Genomic DNA, 19555 nt, shown 5'->3' with positions numbered 1-19555 from the left:
GCTTACTTATACAGATAGAATGGCTAACCAAACTATGGCTAAACCTGAGCCCTTTACTTTGTAACTGTGATATTTGATTCATTTTTCCTCTGCTCTTGGGCTGAATTCCAAATGAACCCTAGCCCCTTGATGTAATGTGGAATGTTCACCCTGGTGTAATTAATACAATTTTCCAATCCTTTCATATATACAGATGATCCTCTACATTCATGGGGGGGAGCTGGGGTGTCTAAGTAAGTGTTGTGGTAACGTTATGCACCGCGAGCTAGCCAGCAAACTAACTCTAATCTGTTTTGTTAGAGGGCTAATAGGTGGTAGGGTCATTTCCGTGTTCACTTTATTATTCTATCAAATAATATGTTGGTAGCATAGCAATGGTTATCAACTGTACTGCAGAGATGGAACGTAGGTCACAGAAAATAGATGTGGTGGCACCAGAGAAGTATTTGGGGGTACGAGATTTAACTTCAGAAGAGTTACAGGGTGTGTTGGGTGGTATAGTGTCCCGTCCTTGCAGGTTGTTGACCAGGGGTAGGATTAGATAGGGTTAAAGTAGTAGAATAAGGTGGTGGGTTTTAATGAGTGTAGGGTTAGTTGGTAGGGTATGTCAAAATATATTTCATTTTTTATTTTCCCGTTTCCCCTTTTCACATGTTGTATCACAAAGTGTAATGGATGTATACTATATTTCAATTAGGGCGATAATACAACATATTGGATGCCAACAGCCGTTAAACTCCACCGAAGAAGGTGTATTTTACCAAGGTGGGAAATATGTGGGCTGCCAGTGTTAGAACGTATCACGTTTTTGAGGTGGTTTCGTCTTCTCCTGTCCTACATTCGAATCGGTCTACTTGCGCGAGTCGACACTACTTTTACCTATGAACGGGCATGCGCACGTTCCATGTGTAAAATCCGGACTCGAGGAAGGATGAATGTAATTCAAAGATGGCGGCGGAGGGAGGAGGGAAGGAGAATAACGAAATTAAAACTCAATTCACTACACGGGAAGGCGTCTATAAACTCCTCACTCATTCCGAATATAGCCGCCCCAATAGGGTGCCTTTCAATTCCCAGGGTTCGAACCCTGTCAAAGTTTCATTTGTCAACGTCAATGACCAGTCTGGCAACGGCGACCGAATATGTTTCAATGTGGGCCGGGAGCTGTACTTCTACATCTACAAAGGCGTTAGAAAGGTAGCTAAACATTATGCTAACAGTTTTATTTATAATTTTTATGTCTTAATTGATGACAACAGGTCAGTGTTGTCCAGTTTGCCTGGTGTATGACAAATGCACAGTAACGTTACTGTGTCCTAGCTAGCACCACCAGTCTAAGTAAGTGTTGTGGTAACGTTAAGCACCGCGAGCTAGCCAGCAAACTAACTCTAATCTGACAGTCAGTTAACCGGTAACAGCTATCTACGGACCATGCTGGACATTTGACAAGAATCCCAATATTGGCAATTAATGTGACCTCCACTGTACTTATATTTAATTGCTTGGGTCATGACGTAGCTACAGTACACGGATGCTCTGCTTCTGTTGTGACCTAGGCGAGCTAGCTAGGCTACGCAAAGTATTGAGGTGTAAAGTTACCTACACGAAATAACTCCTTTCACAACAATGATGGAGTCAACAAGGTATTGTTGAGAATTAATTTTCACAATAACTTTCAAATTCACATGTATATAAGGATGTTCTATGACTGACCACATACCACTCATCAGTCAATTCTTGTTCTGAGAAATGAAAGCTATTCCATGTGAGAAATTGCCAAGAAACTGAAGATCTCGTACAATGCTGTGTACTACTCCCTTAACAGGACAGCACAAACCGGCACTAACCAGAATGGAAACTGAGCAAGAGGACAAGTACGTTTGAGTGTCTAGTTTGAAAAACATACACTTCACAAGTCATCAACTGGCAGCTTCAATAAGTAATACCCGCAAAACACCAATCTCAAAGTCAACAGTGAAGAGGTGACTCTGGGATGCTGGCCTTCTAGGCAGAGTTCCCCTCCAGTCTCTGTGTTATTTTGCCCATCTTAATATTTTATTTTTATTGGCCAGTCTGAGATATGGCTTACTCTTTGCAACTATGCCTAGAATGCCAGCATCCCGGAGTCACCTCTACTATTTAATGAAGCTACCAGTTGAGGACTTTTTAAGGTGTCTGTTTCTCAAACTAAACACTGAAATGTACATGTCCTCTTGCTCAGTTGTGCAACGTGGCCTCCCACTTTCTATTCTGGTTAGAACCAGTTTGCGCTGTTCTGTAAAGGGAGCGTTGAACACAGCGTTGTATGAGATCTTCAGTTTCTTGGCAATTTCTCGCATGGAATAGCCTTCATATCTCAGAACAAGAATAGACTGACGAGTTTCAGAAGAAGGTTCTTTGTTTCTGGCCATTTTGAGCCTGTAATCGAATCCACAAATGCTGATGCTCCAGATACTGAACTAGTCTAAAGAAGGCCAGTTTTATTGCTTCTTTAATCAGAACACAGTTCTCAGCTGTGCTAACATAATTACAAAAGGTTTTCTAATGATCAATTAGCCCTTTAAAATTATAAACTTGGATTAGCTAACACAACTTGCCATTGGAACACAGGAGTGATGGTTGCTGATAAATGGGCCTCTGCACGCCTTTGTAGATATTCTATTAAAAAGAAAATCAGCTGTTTCCAGCTACAATAGTAATTTACAACATTAACAATGTCTACAATGTATTTCTGTTCAATTTGATGTTATTTTAATGGACAAAAAAAAGAAGCTTTTATTTCAAAAACAAAGACATTTCTAAGTGACCCCAAACTTTTGAACGGTAGTGTATGTTATGGTTCACACTTAGTTTTCCTTATCTCCACCGTGGAATGCCCATTGTTGATCCTCTCGGCTGACTTGGTCTTCTTGATCCATCCACCTATCTTCTTCTTTGTTAGTCAGTCCTGACGCCTTCATCCCGTAGTTGTTAATGGTAATTTAATGGTAATTTAATATGACTGAAGATGCAGAATTTTATGCCAGGCCCCTTCTAATAGGGTATAACAGACTCGTTAGAACTTTGACCACACAACCTCTAGATGGACTACATGCCTCGATCATGATGGACTCTACCTCTACATGCCTCTAGATGGACTCTACCTCTATCAAGTGAAAACTAATGTTTCCTCAAAACAAAGGTTGTAAAAGTATGCTAGCCATTTATCGAATAAATCATACCTAGTTTGATGTTTCTGTGACAAACAGTGAATTAGTTATTGATTTCTACAGCTTTAAATTGCATTTTAAAGATATGTATTTTCATCAAATCAAAACTGGATTTTTAAAATTCAAAACAAAGGTTTTAAAAGTATGCTAGACATTTATAGAATAAACCATATCTATTTTTATGTTTCTGTGACGATCAATTCATTTGTTAGTAATTTTATCATTTTAAAATGCTTTTGGCTTGAATGTCCGAATTAGAGGTCAGCCGATTAATCGGAATGGCCGATGTTATGAAAACTTGAAATCGCCCCTAATTAAAATCGGCAATTTTGGACACCAATCATGGCCGATTACACCGCACTCCACGAGGAGACTGCGTGGCAGGCTGACTACCTGTTATGCGAGTGCAGCAAGGAGCCAAGGTAAGGTGCTAGCTAGCATTAAATTTATCTTATAAAAAACAATCGATCTTAACATAATCACTAGTTAAGTACACATGGTTAATGATATTACTAGTTTATCTAGCTTGTCCTGCGTTGCATATAATCGATGCGGTGCCTGTTAATTTATCATTGAATCATAGCCTACTTTGCCAAACGGGTGATGATTTAACAAGCGCATTCGCAAAAAAAGCACCGTCGTTGCACCAATGTGTATCTAACCATAAACATCAACGCCTTTCTTAAAATCAATACACAAGTATATATTTTTAAACCTGCATATTTTGTTAATATTGCCTGCTAACATGAATTTCTTTTAACTAGGGAAATTGTGTCACTTCTCTTGCGTTCTGTGCAACAGACTCAGGGTATATGCAGCAGTTTGGGCTGCCTGGCTCGTTGCGAACTGTGTGAAGACTATTTCTTCCTAACAAAGACAAGCCATCTTCGCCAAACGGGATGATTTAACAGAAGCACGTTTGCGAAAAAATCACAATCGTTGCACGAATGTACCTTACCATAAACATCAATGCTTTTCTTAAAATCAATACACAGAAGTATATATTTTTAAACCTGCATATTTAGTTAAAAGAGAACCAGCTTAGCAGGCAATATTCAACTAGGGAAATTGTCACTTCTCTTGCGTTCATTGCATTCAGAGTCAGGGTATATGCAACAGTTTGGGCCGCCTGGCTTGTTGCGAACAAATTTTCCAGAATTTGACATAATTATGACATTACATTGAAGGTTGTGCAATGTAACAGGAATATTTAGACTTATGGGTGCCACCCGTTAAATAAAATACGAAACGGTTCCATATTTCGCAGCTTTTGTGGAGCGATGGGTAACAATGCTTCGAGGGTGGCTGTTGTCGATGTGTTCCTGGGTCGAGCCCAGGTAGGGGCGAGGAGAGGGACGGAAGCTATACTGTTATACTGGCAGTACTAAAGTGCCTATAAGAATGAAATGAAAGTCACATTTGTATAATTGTCCACTGTGGCAGGGAAAGTAGCATTTGAAGTAGTAGCATTTGTGAAATTGGTGAAGGGATAGTCAAAGGTATATGAAATACAAATGGTATAGAGAGAAATAGTCCTATAATAACTACAACCTAAAAACTTCTTACATGGGAATATTGAAGACTCATGTTAAAAGGAACCACCAGCTTTCATATGTTCTCATGTTCTGAGCAAGGAACTTAAACGTTAGCTTTCTTACATGGCACATATTGCACTTTTACTTTCTTCTCCAACACTTTGTTTTTGTATTATTTAAACCAAATTGAACATGTCATTTATTTTGAGGCAACATTTATTTTATTGATGTATTATATTAAGGTAAAACAATTGTTCATTGTTCATTCAGTATTGTTGTAATTGTCATTATTACAAATAAGTAAATAAGAAAATTGGCAGATTAATAGGTATCAGCTTTTTTGGTCCTCCAATAATCAGTATCGGCATTGAAAAATCATAATCGGTCGACCTCTAGTCCAAATGTGTGAATATAAAACCAACTTTACCTCTGAATTTCCAGTGCATGGTTTTGCATTGTTACCTCAATTTCTCCATGAAATTAAGCGTTGATTAAGAGTTTTTTTAAATGATCCCCAACTCATTCGAGTCGCTATAATTTAAAAACGTTAATCCATAAACCCTTACGTGTACCTACAGCGGGGCAAAAAAGTATTTAGTCAGCCACCAATTGTGCAAGTTCTCCCACTTAAAAAGATGAGAGGCCTGTAATTTTCATCATAGGTACACTTCAACTATGACAGACAAAATTAGGAGAAAAAAATCCATAAAATCACATTGTGGGATTTAAAAGTAATTTATTTGCAAATTGTGGTGGAAAATTAAGTATTTGGTCAATAACAAAAGTGTATCCCAATACTTTGTTATATACCCTTTGTTGGCAATGACAGAGGTCAAATGTTTTCTGTAAGTCTTCACAAGGTTTTCACACACTTGCTGGTATTTTGGCCCATTCCTCCATGCAGATCTCCTCTAGAGCAGTGATGTTTTGGGGCTGTTGCTGGGCAACACGGACTTTCAACTCCCTCCAAAGATTTTCTATGGGGTAGAGATCTGGAGACTGGCTAGGCCACTCCAGGACCTTGAAATGCTTCTTACGAAGCCACTCCTTCATTTCCCGGGTAGTGTGTTTGGGATCATTGTCATGCTGAAAGACCCAGCCACGTTTCATCTTCAATGCCCTTGCTGATGGAAGGAGGTTTTCACTCAAAATCTCACGATACATGGCCCCATTCATTCTTTCCTTTACACGGATCAGTCGTCCTGGTCCCTTTGCAGAAAAACAGCCCCAAAGCATGATGTTTCCACCCCCATGCTTCACAGTAGGTATGGTGTTCTTTGGATGCAACTCAGTATTCTTTGTCCTCCAAACACGACGAGTTGAGTTTTTACCAAAAAGTTATATTTTGGTTTCATCTGACCATATGACATTCTCCCAATCTTCTTCTGGATCATCCAAATGCTCTCTAGCAAACTTCAGACTGGCCTGGACATGTACTGGCTTAAGCAGGGGGACACGTCTGGCACTGCAGGATTTGAGTCCCTGGTGGCGTAGTGTGTTACTGATGGTAGGCTTTGTTACTTTGGTCCCAGCTCTCTGCAGGCCATTCACTAGGTCCCCCCGTGTGGTTCTGGGATTTTTGCTCACTGTTCTTGTGATAATTTTGACCCCACAGGGTGAGATCTTGCGTGGAGCCCCAGATCGAGGGAGATTATCAGTGGTCTTGTATGTCTTCCATTTCCTAATAATTGCTCCCACAGTTGATTTCTTCAAACCAAGCTGCTTACTGGTGCAGCCTGGTGCAGTCTACAATTTTGTTTCTGGTGTCCTTTGACAGCTCTTTGGTCTTGGCCATAGTGGAGTTTGGATTGTGACTGTTTGAGGTTGTGGACAGGTGTCTTTCATACTGATAATAAGTTCAAACAGGTGCCATTAATACAGGTAATGAGTGGAGGACAGAGGAGCTTCTTAAAGAAGTTACAGGTCTGTAAGAGCCAGAAATCTTGCTTGTTTGCAGGTGACCAAAACTTATTTCCACCAAATAAATTCATAAAAAATCCTACAATGTGATTTTCTGGATTTTTTTCTCATTTTTTCTTTCATAGTTGAAGTGATGAAAATTACAGGCCTCTCATATTTTTAAGTGGGAGAACTTGCACAATTGGTGGCTGACTAAATACTTTTTTGCCCCACTGTATGTTTTCCTTCTGTTGCGTGCCTTTATTTGTTTGCTGAAATCCATACTTTTTTAATAAAACGTTAATCAAATACAACCACCAATTTTTACATTTAAGCATTTCAGTAACGAGTCGGCGGGTCATAAAAACCTTTGATTCATGGAGTTAAGCTACTTGGCAAGGTTTTGCATTGACTTTGTGTCAGTGTGGTTACACTGATGGTCAAGTAGGAAGTTCTTTCAGAGAGAGGCATCTTAGTGTCACTCTGTAGTTGTGGACATGACAGGTTGATAATGCAGGGCTACAGGTGCTTGATCCTTATTTCCTCAGTGTGGCATAGCAAAAAAAATCTGTAGTCATTTCTTTCATGTGTGTAAACAGATCTTTTTTTTATTTATTTTTTATTTCACCTTTATTTAACCAGGTAGGCTAGTTGAGAACAAGTTCTCATTTGCAACTGCGACCTGGCCAAGATAAAGCATAGCAGTGTGAGCATACAACAAAGAGTTACACATGGAGTAAACAATTAACAAGTCAATAACACAGTAGAAAACAAAGGGGGGGTCTATATACAATGTGTGCAAAAGGCATGAGGAGGTAGGCAAATAATTACAATTTTGCAGATTAACACTGGAGTGATAAAAGATCAGATGGTCATGTACAGGTAGAGATATTGGTGTGCAGAAGAGCAGAAAAGTAAATAAATAAAAACAGTATGGGGATGAGGTAGGTGAAAAGGGTGGGCTATTTACCAATAGACTATGTACAGCTGCAGCGATCGGTTAGCTGCTCAGATAGCTGATGTTTGAAGTTGGTGAGGGAGATAAAAGTCTCCAACTTCAGCGATTTTTGCAGATCTAAACATCTACATTATTCACTCAGACCCTTAAGGTGCATAACTACCAAAGGTTGTACTTTTCTGACATTAACACACTAAGATATACTATATGCCTATGGTTGGAATAGGCCTATGCCACAACAGCTGAGCAGACTGGAAACATGAGAAATGGCCTTCTAACCACTTCAAATCTTTCCACTCTGTCGATGGAGTGAACCATTAACTAGTGTGACTGTTGTAGTGCTTGTTAGTCAACACAAACCTAAGAGGCTAGAGTTGCATTCCCTGGTCTGATTGTCTCAATATGACAAAAAAAATTGGCGTTTGGATGCGTCAAAGTCATCTGATTGTAAGTCTTGTTACTGTAACCCTATTTTGAGTTCACTTTTCCTGCAGGGCTTCTGGATAGAACTCTTGTTCATAACACTCAACAGCAGCAATCCCCCTGTGACACTGTTTATTGTCACGTAGGCCTAATATCAGTCTTTGATGCCCTCTGATTTTAAGACTCGATTATACTGTAATGCTCATTAAAACCTATCAACTTCAAAGACCGTTTGAAAAAAGCTTTTGTTTGCTGTTATGTTCGAAGAATTTGGTGGCTTTATGAGCGCACTACTCATGTCTTTCATTGCTTTTGCATGCCGCCGTTGGTCAAGAGCCGAAAACATGCAACATTGAAAAGGTTACTGCTCCAATCTTAAAACTTCTTATGAATGAAATCCCGTTAACGGGATCGATTTGACAACAGCCAGTTGCAGGGCGCCAAATTCAAACAAATCTCACAATTAAAATTCACAATTTTAAAGATAAACTTGTTGTTAATCCCACCATAGTGTCCGATTTTCAAAAAGGCTTTACGACGAAAGCATACCATGCGATTATGTTAGCTCAGCACCTAGTCACAGAAAAACACAGCCATTTTTCCAGCCAAAGAGAGGAGTCACAAAAAGCAGAAAAAGAGAAAATGAATCGCTAACCTTTGATCTTCATCAGATGACACTCATAGGACTTCATATTACACAATACATGTACGTTTTGTTAGATAAAGTCCATATTTATATCCCAAAATTTCAGTTTACATTGCGTGTTATGTTCAGTAATGCTTCCAAATGATTTTGCAGAGAGCCACATCAATTATTTATTTATTTTTACCCCTTTTTCTCCCCAATTTCATGGTATCCAATTGTTTAGTAGCTACTATCTTGTCTCATCGCTACAATTCCCGTACGGGCTCGGGAGAGACGAAGGTTGAAAGTCATGCGTCCGATACACAGCCCATCCAAGCCACACTGCTTCTTAACACAGCGCGATCCAACCCGGAAGCCAGCCGCACCAATGTGTCGGAGGAAACACCGTGCACCTGGCAACCTTGGTTAGCGTTCACTGTGCCCGGCCCGCCACAGGATTCGTTGGTGCGCGATGAGACAAGGATTTCCCTACCGGCCAAACCCTCCCTAACCCGGACGACGCTAGGCCAATTGTGCGTCGCCCCACAGACGTCGCGGCCGGCTACGACAGAGCCTGGGCGCGAACCCAGTCTCTGGTGGCACAGCTGGCGCTGCAGTACAGCGCCCTTAACCACTGTGCCACCCGGGAGGCCTAGAGCCACATCAATTTATAGAAATACTCATAGAGTTGCATTCCCTGGTCTGATTGTCTCAATATGACAAAAAAAATTGGCGTTTGGATGCGTCAAAGTCATCTGATTGTAAGTCTTGTTACTGTAACCCTATTTTGAGTTCACTTTTCCTGCAGGGCTTCTGGATAGAACTCTTGTTCATAACACTCAACAGCAGCAATCCCCCTGTGACACTGTTTATTGTCACGTAGGCCTAATATCAGTCTTTGATGCCCTCTGATTTTAAGACTCGATTATACTGTAATGCTCATTAAAACCTATCAACTTCAAAGACCGTTTGAAAAAAGCTTTTGTTTGCTGTTATGTTCGAAGAATTTGGTGGCTTTATGAGCGCACTACTCATGTCTTTCATTGCTTTTGCATGCCGCCGTTGGTCAAGAGCCGAAAACATGCAACATTGAAAAGGTTACTGCTCCAATCTTAAAACTTCTTATGAATGAAATCCCGTTAACGGGATCGATTTGACAACAGCCAGTTGCAGGGCGCCAAATTCAAACAAATCTCACAATTAAAATTCACAATTTTAAAGATAAACTTGTTGTTAATCCCACCATAGTGTCCGATTTTCAAAAAGGCTTTACGACGAAAGCATACCATGCGATTATGTTAGCTCAGCACCTAGTCACAGAAAAACACAGCCATTTTTCCAGCCAAAGAGAGGAGTCACAAAAAGCAGAAAAAGAGAAAATGAATCGCTAACCTTTGATCTTCATCAGATGACACTCATAGGACTTCATATTACACAATACATGTACGTTTTGTTAGATAAAGTCCATATTTATATCCCAAAATTTCAGTTTACATTGCGTGTTATGTTCAGTAATGCTTCCAAATGATTTTGCAGAGAGCCACATCAATTATTTATTTATTTTTACCCCTTTTTCTCCCCAATTTCATGGTATCCAATTGTTTAGTAGCTACTATCTTGTCTCATCGCTACAATTCCCGTACGGGCTCGGGAGAGACGAAGGTTGAAAGTCATGCGTCCGATACACAGCCCATCCAAGCCACACTGCTTCTTAACACAGCGCGATCCAACCCGGAAGCCAGCCGCACCAATGTGTCGGAGGAAACACCGTGCACCTGGCAACCTTGGTTAGCGTTCACTGTGCCCGGCCCGCCACAGGATTCGTTGGTGCGCGATGAGACAAGGATTTCCCTACCGGCCAAACCCTCCCTAACCCGGACGACGCTAGGCCAATTGTGCGTCGCCCCACAGACGTCGCGGCCGGCTACGACAGAGCCTGGGCGCGAACCCAGTCTCTGGTGGCACAGCTGGCGCTGCAGTACAGCGCCCTTAACCACTGTGCCACCCGGGAGGCCTAGAGCCACATCAATTTATAGAAATACTCATCATAAATGTTGATGAAAATACAACTGTTATACATGGATTTAAAGATATACTTCTCATTAAATCAACCGCTGTGTTAGATTTCAAAAAAGCTTTACAGAAAAAGCACACCATGCAATAATCTGAGTACAGCTCTGAGACCAAAACAAGCCATACAGATACCCACCATGTTGTGGAGTCAACAGAAGTCAGAAATAGCATTATAAATATTCACTACCTTTTTGATGATCTTCATCAGAATACACTCCCAGGAATCCCAGTTCCACAATAAATGTTTGTTTTGTTCGATAAAGTCCATTTATGTCCAAATACCTCCTTTTTGTTTGCGCGTTTAGTTCACAAATCCAAATTCATGAGGCGCAGGCACACTTAGTCCAGACAGTCAAAAAAGTTATTACAGTTCGTAGAAACATGTCAAACGATGTATAGAATCAATCTTTAGGATGTTTTTAACATAAATCTTCAATAATGTTTCGAAATGCAATGGAACACAGGTCGCTCTCACGGGCGCACGCCTGACTGAGCTCATAGCATTCTGCTAGACACCTGATTGAAACAATTCTTATTCTCACAGTAGAAGCCTGAAACAAGGTTCTAAAGACTGACATCTAGTGGAAGCCTTAGGAAGTTCAATCGGACCAAATTTCCACTGTATATTGGATAGGCAAAGACTTAACCTACAAACCTCAGATTTCCCACTTCCTGGTTGGATTTTTGCCTGCCATATGAGTTATGTTATACCCAGACATCATTCAAACAGTTTTAGAAACTCCAGAGTGTTTTCTGTCCAAATCTACTAATAATATGCATATCTTAGCTTCTGGGCCTGAGTAGCAGGCAGTTTACTCTGGGCACCTTATTCATCCAAGCTACTCAATACTGCCCCTCATCCATAAGAAGTTAACTCACTTTTCTTGTGTGCTTATCTTTCAGGCTGCTGACCTGAGCAAACCTATTGACAAGAGGATATGCTAACTTCTTAGGGATCGGCACAACGGGACAGTTGTAAATCATACAGTTTACAGTGCCTTGATTTTCGCCGATTTTAGAGAAACAACAAATGTCGGTACATATAAGTGTCTTATATCGGCTGAAAGCTTAAATTCTTGTTAATTTAACTGCACTGTCCAATTTACAGTAGCTATTACTGTGAAAAAATGCCATGCTATTGTTTGAGAGCTCCTAACAAAACACTTTTCACCGCGATAGGTTTGATAAATTCACCTCTGAAGGTGAAATGTGTACTTACATTCTGAAATCTTGCTCTGGTGTATTATCCAAAGGGTCCCAGACATAACATGAAGTGTCATTTTGTTAGATAAAATCAATTTTCATATCCTAAATAGGTCCATATAGCATGCACGATCGATTTTGTATTTCCACTCATTCAATTTGCAAAGAAAGGAATCTGTGAAAATCTAACTCTAAATGTTGTTTCAACTAGTCAAATCACATTCGTAAGTATTCCTCAGAGATCCTAGAACGTAACCAGAATTCATTATATCATTAGTGGTGTAGTATAGCCTAACAACACCATATTTGGTCAGAGTGCGACGCCTTCATGGCACACTGAGTGGTCTTCACTTGAACGACTCTAACTTTGTCAAATAAGCACCAATCAGGGTGGACTTTATGGGCTTTATGGGAGTATCCGGGAACCCTGTATCTGCCGTAAAATGTTTCTGCTAACATTGTGCGACAGGATATTCAGAGTTATGAAAACGGATTGTTTTGCAAATGTTAAACTTATAATATGTCTACTAATACTGGAAAAGTTCAATCAAAGTCCAAGTATAAAGTTTTGATGATATTCTGCCATCTTGTGGACACTATCGGAATTACAACCAGAGTGACGTCTAGCACTGGGACCTTTCTCTTGCATTTCAGAGATGGTGGTAGAAAAAAGCTGGTTGTTTTTTTCTTTGTAGAAAAAAGCTGGTTGTTTTTTTTCTTTGTAGAAAAAAGCTGGTTGTTTTTTTCTTTGTATTTTCGTCTACCAGATCTATTGTGTTCTCCTACATTCAATTCACATTTCCACAAACTTCAAAGTGTTTCCTTTCAAATGGTACCAAGAATATGCATATCCTTGCTCCAGGGCCTGAGCTACAGGCATTTAGATTTAGTATGTAATTTTAGGCGAAAACTTAGGGATAGCCCCCTTTTTTTTCAATTAACTCACTTATCTTGTATGCTTATCTTTCAGGCTGCTGATCTGAGCAAACCTATCGACAAGAGGATATACAAAGGAACACAGCCCACATGTCACGACTTCAACCACCTCACGGCCACGGCGGAGAGCGTCTCCCTGTTGGTGGGCTTCTCGGCTGGCCAAGTGCAGCTCATCGACCCAATCAAGAAGGAGACCAGCAAGCTCTTCAATGAGGAAGTAAGTCGGGACGGAAAGTAAAAAAGAAAGAAAAAAAAGTCGAGGTGGAAATTACATTGGAACTAGCCTCAAATGTTATGTTTTTGACATATAACGCAATGAATGCCATTGTTGCTTACAATTGAAATGTAACATTTGTGCCTTCTCTCCCTCCTCACTTTCTATCCCAAACCGCTTTCCCCAGAGACTAATAGACAAATCCAGAGTAACTTGTGTAAAATGGGTGCCAGGCTCGGAGAGTCTGTTCCTAGTCACTCATTCCAGTGGAAACATGTACTTGTACAACATGGAGCACACGTGTGGCACCACGGCACCTCACTACCTGTTGCTCAAACAGGGTGAGAACTACTCAGTGCACACTTGTAAGAGCAAGTCCACGCGCAACCCCTTGCTCAAATGGACGGTGGGCGAGGGAGCCCTTAACGAGTTTTCTTTCTCACCTGACGGAAAGTTCCTGGCGTGCGTGAGCCAGGACGGCTTCCTTCGGGTCTTCAACTTTGATGCGGTGGAGCTGCACGGGACCATGAAAAGCTACTTTGGGGGTCTGCTGTGTGTGTGCTGGAGTCCAGACGGAAAGTACATTGTCACGGGGGGCGAGGATGATCTGGTGACTGTGTGGTCATTTGTGGACTGCCGGGTTATTGCACGCGGTCACGGACACAAGTCGTGGGTGAGTGTGGTGGCGTTTGACCATTACACAACCAGTGTGGAGGATGCGGACCCTATGGAGTTCAGCGGCAGTGACGAGGACTTCCAGGACCAGATCCACTTCGGTCGCGACCGGGCCAACAGCTCGCAGTCCCGACTCTCTAAGCGCAACTCCACGGACAGTCGGCCGGTACAGGTCACATACAGGTTTGGTTCAGTGGGCCAGGACACTCAACTCTGCTTGTGGGACCTCACAGAAGATATCCTTTTCCCCCACCTCCCACTTTCCCGGACAAGAACGCACACCAATGTGATGAATGCTACCAGCCCCCCGGCGGGAGGGGACGTGGCTGTGGGAGGCGGGGTAGGTGGTGGCATAGAGACTATTAACCCTAGCACTAACGGCACCAACACCCCTGGTAACCCCCCCCCTACTCCCCTGCCACGCTCCAACAGCTTACCGCACTCTGCAGCTATGACCGCCAACAGCAAGAGTAGCGTCATGGACAACACTATCGCCGCAGGCGTAAGCAAGTTTGCCACACTCTCCATTCACGATCGCAAAGAGCGGCACCACGAGAAGGACCACAAATGGAACCACAGTATGGGCCACATTAGCAGCAAGAGTAGTGACAAGCTCAACATGCTCACCAAAACCAAAACAGACCCTGCAAAGACACTGGGTACGCTGCTCTGTCCCCGCATGGAAGACATACCCTTACTAGAGCCCCTCATCTGTAAAAAAATAGCACATGAGAGACTGACTGTCTTAATATTTCTTGAAGACTGTATAGTGACAGCTTGTCAGGAGGGATTTATTTGCACATGGGCAAGGCCTGGCAAAGTGGTAAGTTCTTTGAATAGAAATTAAGTTCTGCTAAATTCCTGTGCATTTCTTTGTAGTCTAAAATGCAAGGATCCATTTAGAAAAGTTAGTATTATTGTGGACATTTTAGACAGCGTTGTGACAACATTACCTACTGTAGATGAGTATGGGAATCTCTTGCACTTGCAGTATGTTACATCTCAAACTCTCTATGTACACTTCCCTACATATTTATTTGGACAGTGAATCTAAAATGTTTAATTTGGCTCTATACTCAGCATTTTTTATTTGAGATCAAATGTTTTATATGAAGCTACAGTACAGAATGTCACCTTTTTATTTGAGGGTGTTTTCATGCATATCTATTTTACCATTTAGAAATTAAAGCATTTATGTATCTAGTCACCCAACTTTTAAGGTGTCAAGTATTTGGACATATTCACTTAGTGTATTAAACTTTGTCAAAAGTATAGTAGTTGGTCACATATTTCTAGCACTCAATGACTCCATCAAGCTTGTGACTCTACAAACCTGTTGGATGCATTTGTAGTTTGTTTTGGATTTTGCTTGCCTAATAGAAATGAATGGTAAATAATGTGTAGTCATTTTGTCAGTTTTATTTTAAATAAGAATACTTCTACATTAATGTGGATAATCATGAATATATTGTGAATAATGATGAGTGAGAAAGTTGGAGGCATAAATGTCATTCCCCCCCCCCCCCAAAAAATGCTAACCTCTCCTGTTATTGGTAATGGTGACAGGTGAGCATGTTTTTGGGGCATGATCTTTGCATCTAACTTAATCACTCATCATTATTCATGATTCATATTCATTTCTAAATGGTAAAAACAAATATGAAAATACCCTCAAATAAAATGTGACATGCTGTACTGTAGCCTCATATAAAACATTTGATCTCAAATCCAAAATGCTGGAGTATAGAGCCAAATGAAACATTCTAGCTTCACTTTCCAAATAAATCAGTAGGGGAGTGGTTTGTGTTCATCTGCCACCCCATGCAAAGCCAATACATTTTCTAAGAAATCAATAATGGTAAGAATCTCGTATGTCAAGTACAATCAAGTCACCTGGTGGATAAGTAAGTGCCCTTAGGTAGCCCTCCTTATCAGTGGAAAGAAGACATTGATCCCAATTGAGTGTATTTGTATGCATCGGCTCCATATTAAAACAAACATATTGGAGCATTACCATCACACAGGGCACCGCAGCATAAATAAGCAAGTCATCTTTACGCTCACCCACAACACTCTCAGATTCTTTATGAAAGGACCTGTTTATTTACCAAACAGCGTTATATATGAATGCATTACATTCACTGCGTCATCCACTAGCTAGTTTTGGACAGTGGCTCTGTCCTTTTCTGGAATTTTTTAAAATATTTTTTTATAATTTGTCTTCTCTCGCTCATATACGTTAGGCTGTTTTTCTGGACTTCGAGCTTGGCTTAGTTGATGAAACCATTCATATTATGCTTGTGTTTTAAAAGGATAGTTCACCCAACAACTTTTATCATTCCTGTTTCTTACCTTGCAAGTTGTCCATGGGCCTGGAGTGACTGCCACAAGCTGTCACAGGCTAAAGTTGAATTACACAAAAACAGAGGTGTTCCATAGTGCCCACTATCTGTTGTCTAAAAATTGCACACCAAAATCATGTCCTTCATCTACATTAGCCTTTATGATTTGGAATATGTGCATTATCAAAGGGTACTACAGTTGCTAAAGTCAAACTATGTTCTTGACCTACCTACACACTATCACATATTTTGGTGTGGCTTGTCTTCCGTTCAGAAGGTGGTCTCGGTCATCGTAGGTGTGGTTTTTGCAGTCAGTCCAGGCTCAGACTGCATTCAAGGTAAGAAAAAGATGAGCCAAAATGAAATTAGTGTAAACTATCCCTTTAAGTCCAAGAATGTGGGTATCTAAGGATTTGCTTTCATCAAGTATTTTTAATTTACTGAACAAAAATTTAAGCGCAACATGTAAAGTGTTGGTTTCATGAGCTGAAGTAAAAGATCAACGTAAAATGTTCCTTGTGCACAAAAGGCTTATTTCTCTGTTGTGCACACATTTGTTTACATCCCTGTTGGTGAGCATTTCTCTTTGCCAAGATAATCCATCCACCTGACAGGTGTGGAATATCAAGAAGCTGATTAAACTGCATGATCTTTACACAGGTGCACCATGTGCTGGGGACAATAAAAGGCCACTTTAAATGTGCAGTTTTGTCACACAATGCCACAGATATCTCAAGTTTTGAGGTAGTGTACAATTGGCATGCTGACTGCAGGAATGTCCACCAGAGCTGTTGCAAAATAATTGAATGTTAATTTTTCTACCATAAGCTGCCTCCGACGACATTTTAGAGAATTTGGCAGTGCATCCAACCGGCCTCAGAACCGCAGACCATGTGTAACCACACCAGCACAGCACCACATCCAGCTTCTTCACCTGCGGGATCGTCTGATCGTCCTGGATTGATGAAACTGTGGGTTTGCACAACCAAAGAATTTCTGCAGAAACGGACTCAGGGAAGCTCATTTGCGTGCTGCTTGTCCTCACCGGGGTCTTGATTGCAGTTCGGTGTCGTAACCGACTTCAGTGGGAAAATGCTCACTTTTGATGGCCACTGGAGAAGTATTTATTATGGATCCCCATTAGCTGCCAAAGCAGCAGCTACTCTTCCTGGGTCCAGCAAAATTAAGGCAGTTTATACAATTTTAAAAACATTACAATACATTCACATATTTCACAACACACTATGTTATCGTGTGTATGCATGTGCCAATGTTTGTGTTGCTTCACAGTCCCCGCTGTTCCATAAGGTAATTAAAAAAAATAATAAACATTTTAATGAAATTTTACTGCTTGCGTCAGTTGATGTGGAATAGAGTTCCATGTAGTCATGGCTCTATGTAGTACTGTGTGTCTCCCATAGTCTGTTCTGGACTTGGGGACTGTGAAGAGGCCTCTTGTGGTATATGCATGGGTGTCCGAGCTGTGTGCCAGTAGTTTAGACAGACAGCTCGGTGCTCTTCACTGATCAATCCTGGTTTCAACTGTACCGGGCAGATGGCAAACGTATGGTGTCGTGTGGGCGAGCGGTTTGCTGATGTCAATGTTGTGAACAGCTTGCCCCGTGGTGGGGGTATGGGCATGCTTATGCTACGGTCAACGAACACAATTGCATTTCATCTATGGCAATTTGAATCCACAGAGATACCGTGATGATGCCATTTTTCGGCTGCCATCACCTCAGCATGATATTGCACGGCTCCATGCCGCAAGGATCTGCAAACAATTCCTGGAAGCTGAAAATGTCCAAGTTCTTTCATACCAGACATGTCATCCATTGACTATTTTCGTATGCTCTTGATCTTCGTGAACGACAGCGTGTTCCATTTCAGGCCAATATCGAGCAACTTCTCACAGCCATTGATGAGGAGTGGGGCAACATTCAACAGCTTGATCAACTCTGTGAAGGAGTAGCAAATGGTAACACCAGTACTGACTGGTTTTCGGATCCACGCCCCTATACAAAAAAAATTAATAAAATATATCTGTATTGCCAGTCATGAAATCCATAGATTAGGGCAAAAATGTCTTTCAATTGACTGATTTTCCTTTATGAACTGTAATTCAGTCAAGTCTTATTGAAAATATTTTTTATATCTATATTTTTGTTCAGTGTAGACTCCCCTTTGAGAACTTTGCACTGATTTTAATTAGTTTTGTAACTACTAGAACGGAACAAAATACAGAGAGGTTTGAGGGTGGCCTTTATTATCATTACACTAGTGGAAGTTTGATCATTTAAGGAATTAGGGATATTTCTAAAGTAGAAAAAATGTATACTAATATTAAAACCTTGAATATGTAGGTTGCAGGTTTGTACATCCAGATGTACACTATATTAACAAAAGTATGTGGACACCCCTTCAGAAATGACTGAGTCCTGCTATTTCAGCCACACCTGTTGCTGACTGGTGTATAACATTTCTGCCCTGCTAGAGCTGCCACACAAGCTCACAGAGCGGGACCTCTGAACGCGCGTAGAGTGTAAAAATCGTCTGTCCAAGTTACAAACTGCCTCTGGAAGCAACATCAGCACTAGGACTGTTTTTTGGGAGCTTCATGAAATGGTTTTCCATGGCCCAGCAGCCACACACAAGCCTAAGATCTCCATGTGCAATGCCAAGCATCGGCTGGAGTGGTGTAAAGCTCGCCGCCATTGGACTCTGGAGCAGAGGAAATACATTCTCTGGAGTGATGAATCAAGCTTCACCATCTGGCTGTCTGATGGACAGATCTGGCTTTAGCGGATGCCAGCAGAATGCTACCTGCCTGAATGCATAGTGCCAAGTGTAAAGTTTTGTGGATGAGGAATAATGGTCTGGGGCTATTTTTCATAGTTCGGGCTCGGCCCCTTAGTCCAGTGAAGGGAAATCTTAACACACCAAGCATACAATGACATTCTAGACGATTCTGTGCTTCCAACTTTGTGGCAGTTTGGGGAAGGCCCTTTCCTGTTTCAGCAAGACAATTCCCCATGCGCAAAGCAAGGTCCATACAGATGGTTTGTCAAGATTGGTGTGGAAGAACTTGACTGGCCTGCACGGAGCCCTGACCTCAACCCCATCGAACAACTTTGAGATGAATTGGAACACCGACTGCGAGCCAGGCCTAATCGCTCCCCACAGCAATATTTCAACATCTAGTGGAAATCCTTCCCAGAAAAGTGGAGGCTGTTACAGCAGCAAAGGGTGGACCAACTCCATATTAATGCCTATGATATTGGAATGAGATGTTTGAGTAGGTGTCAACATACCTTTGGTCATGTAGTGTGTTTTGAGGAAATTTAACATATTAAATGCACTCATCTCCAGGAAGGAAACACCAAAAGGAATCACAAAATGTGCAGAAGTCAGAAAAGGAGCTGTCAACTACAAATATTATGAGGCTCTTAGCAATCAGCAACGC

At 41.2% G+C, this 19555-nt stretch overlaps 1 protein-coding gene across 2 annotated transcripts; it reads left to right on the top strand.

Annotated features, from left to right (window-relative positions):
- The first annotated feature begins 907 nt into the window (after positions 1-907).
- On the top strand, positions 908-17434 carry LOC109903812 (WD repeat-containing protein 20). 2 transcript variants are annotated; one of them, XM_020500786.2, is made up of 4 exons: positions 908-1197; positions 12896-13078; positions 13263-14573; positions 16921-17434. In XM_020500786.2, the coding sequence occupies exons 1-4, from the start codon at positions 949-951 to the stop codon at positions 16939-16941; spliced, it is 1764 nt and encodes a 587-aa protein (XP_020356375.1). In that variant the 5' UTR covers positions 908-948; the 3' UTR covers positions 16942-17434. The 2 variants fall into 2 exon arrangements, with proteins under 2 accessions (XP_020356375.1, XP_020356374.1); XM_020500785.2 differs by lacking the exon at positions 16921-17434 and having other exon boundaries at positions 13263-16606.
- Positions 17435-19555: the final 2121 nt, after the last annotated feature.

Source organism: Oncorhynchus kisutch, linkage group LG14 (assembly GCF_002021735.2).
Source record: "Oncorhynchus kisutch isolate 150728-3 linkage group LG14, Okis_V2, whole genome shotgun sequence".
NCBI lineage: Eukaryota > Metazoa > Chordata > Actinopteri > Salmoniformes > Salmonidae > Oncorhynchus > Oncorhynchus kisutch.
Note: the sequence above shows the minus strand (reverse complement) of the source record. Positions and strands in the feature narration are given on the sequence as shown.

Coding starts and splice junctions, on each gene's coding strand:
- LOC109903812 (XM_020500785.2), top strand. CDS start 949: ATGGCGGCGGAGGGAGGAGGGAAGGAGAATAACGAAATTAAAACTCAA. Junction 1,198..12,895: donor TCTACAAAGGCGTTAGAAAG/GTAGCTAAACAT, acceptor CTTATCTTTCAG/GCTGCTGATCTGAGCAAACC. Junction 13,079..13,262: donor GCAAGCTCTTCAATGAGGAA/GTAAGTCGGGAC, acceptor CGCTTTCCCCAG/AGACTAATAGACAAATCCAG.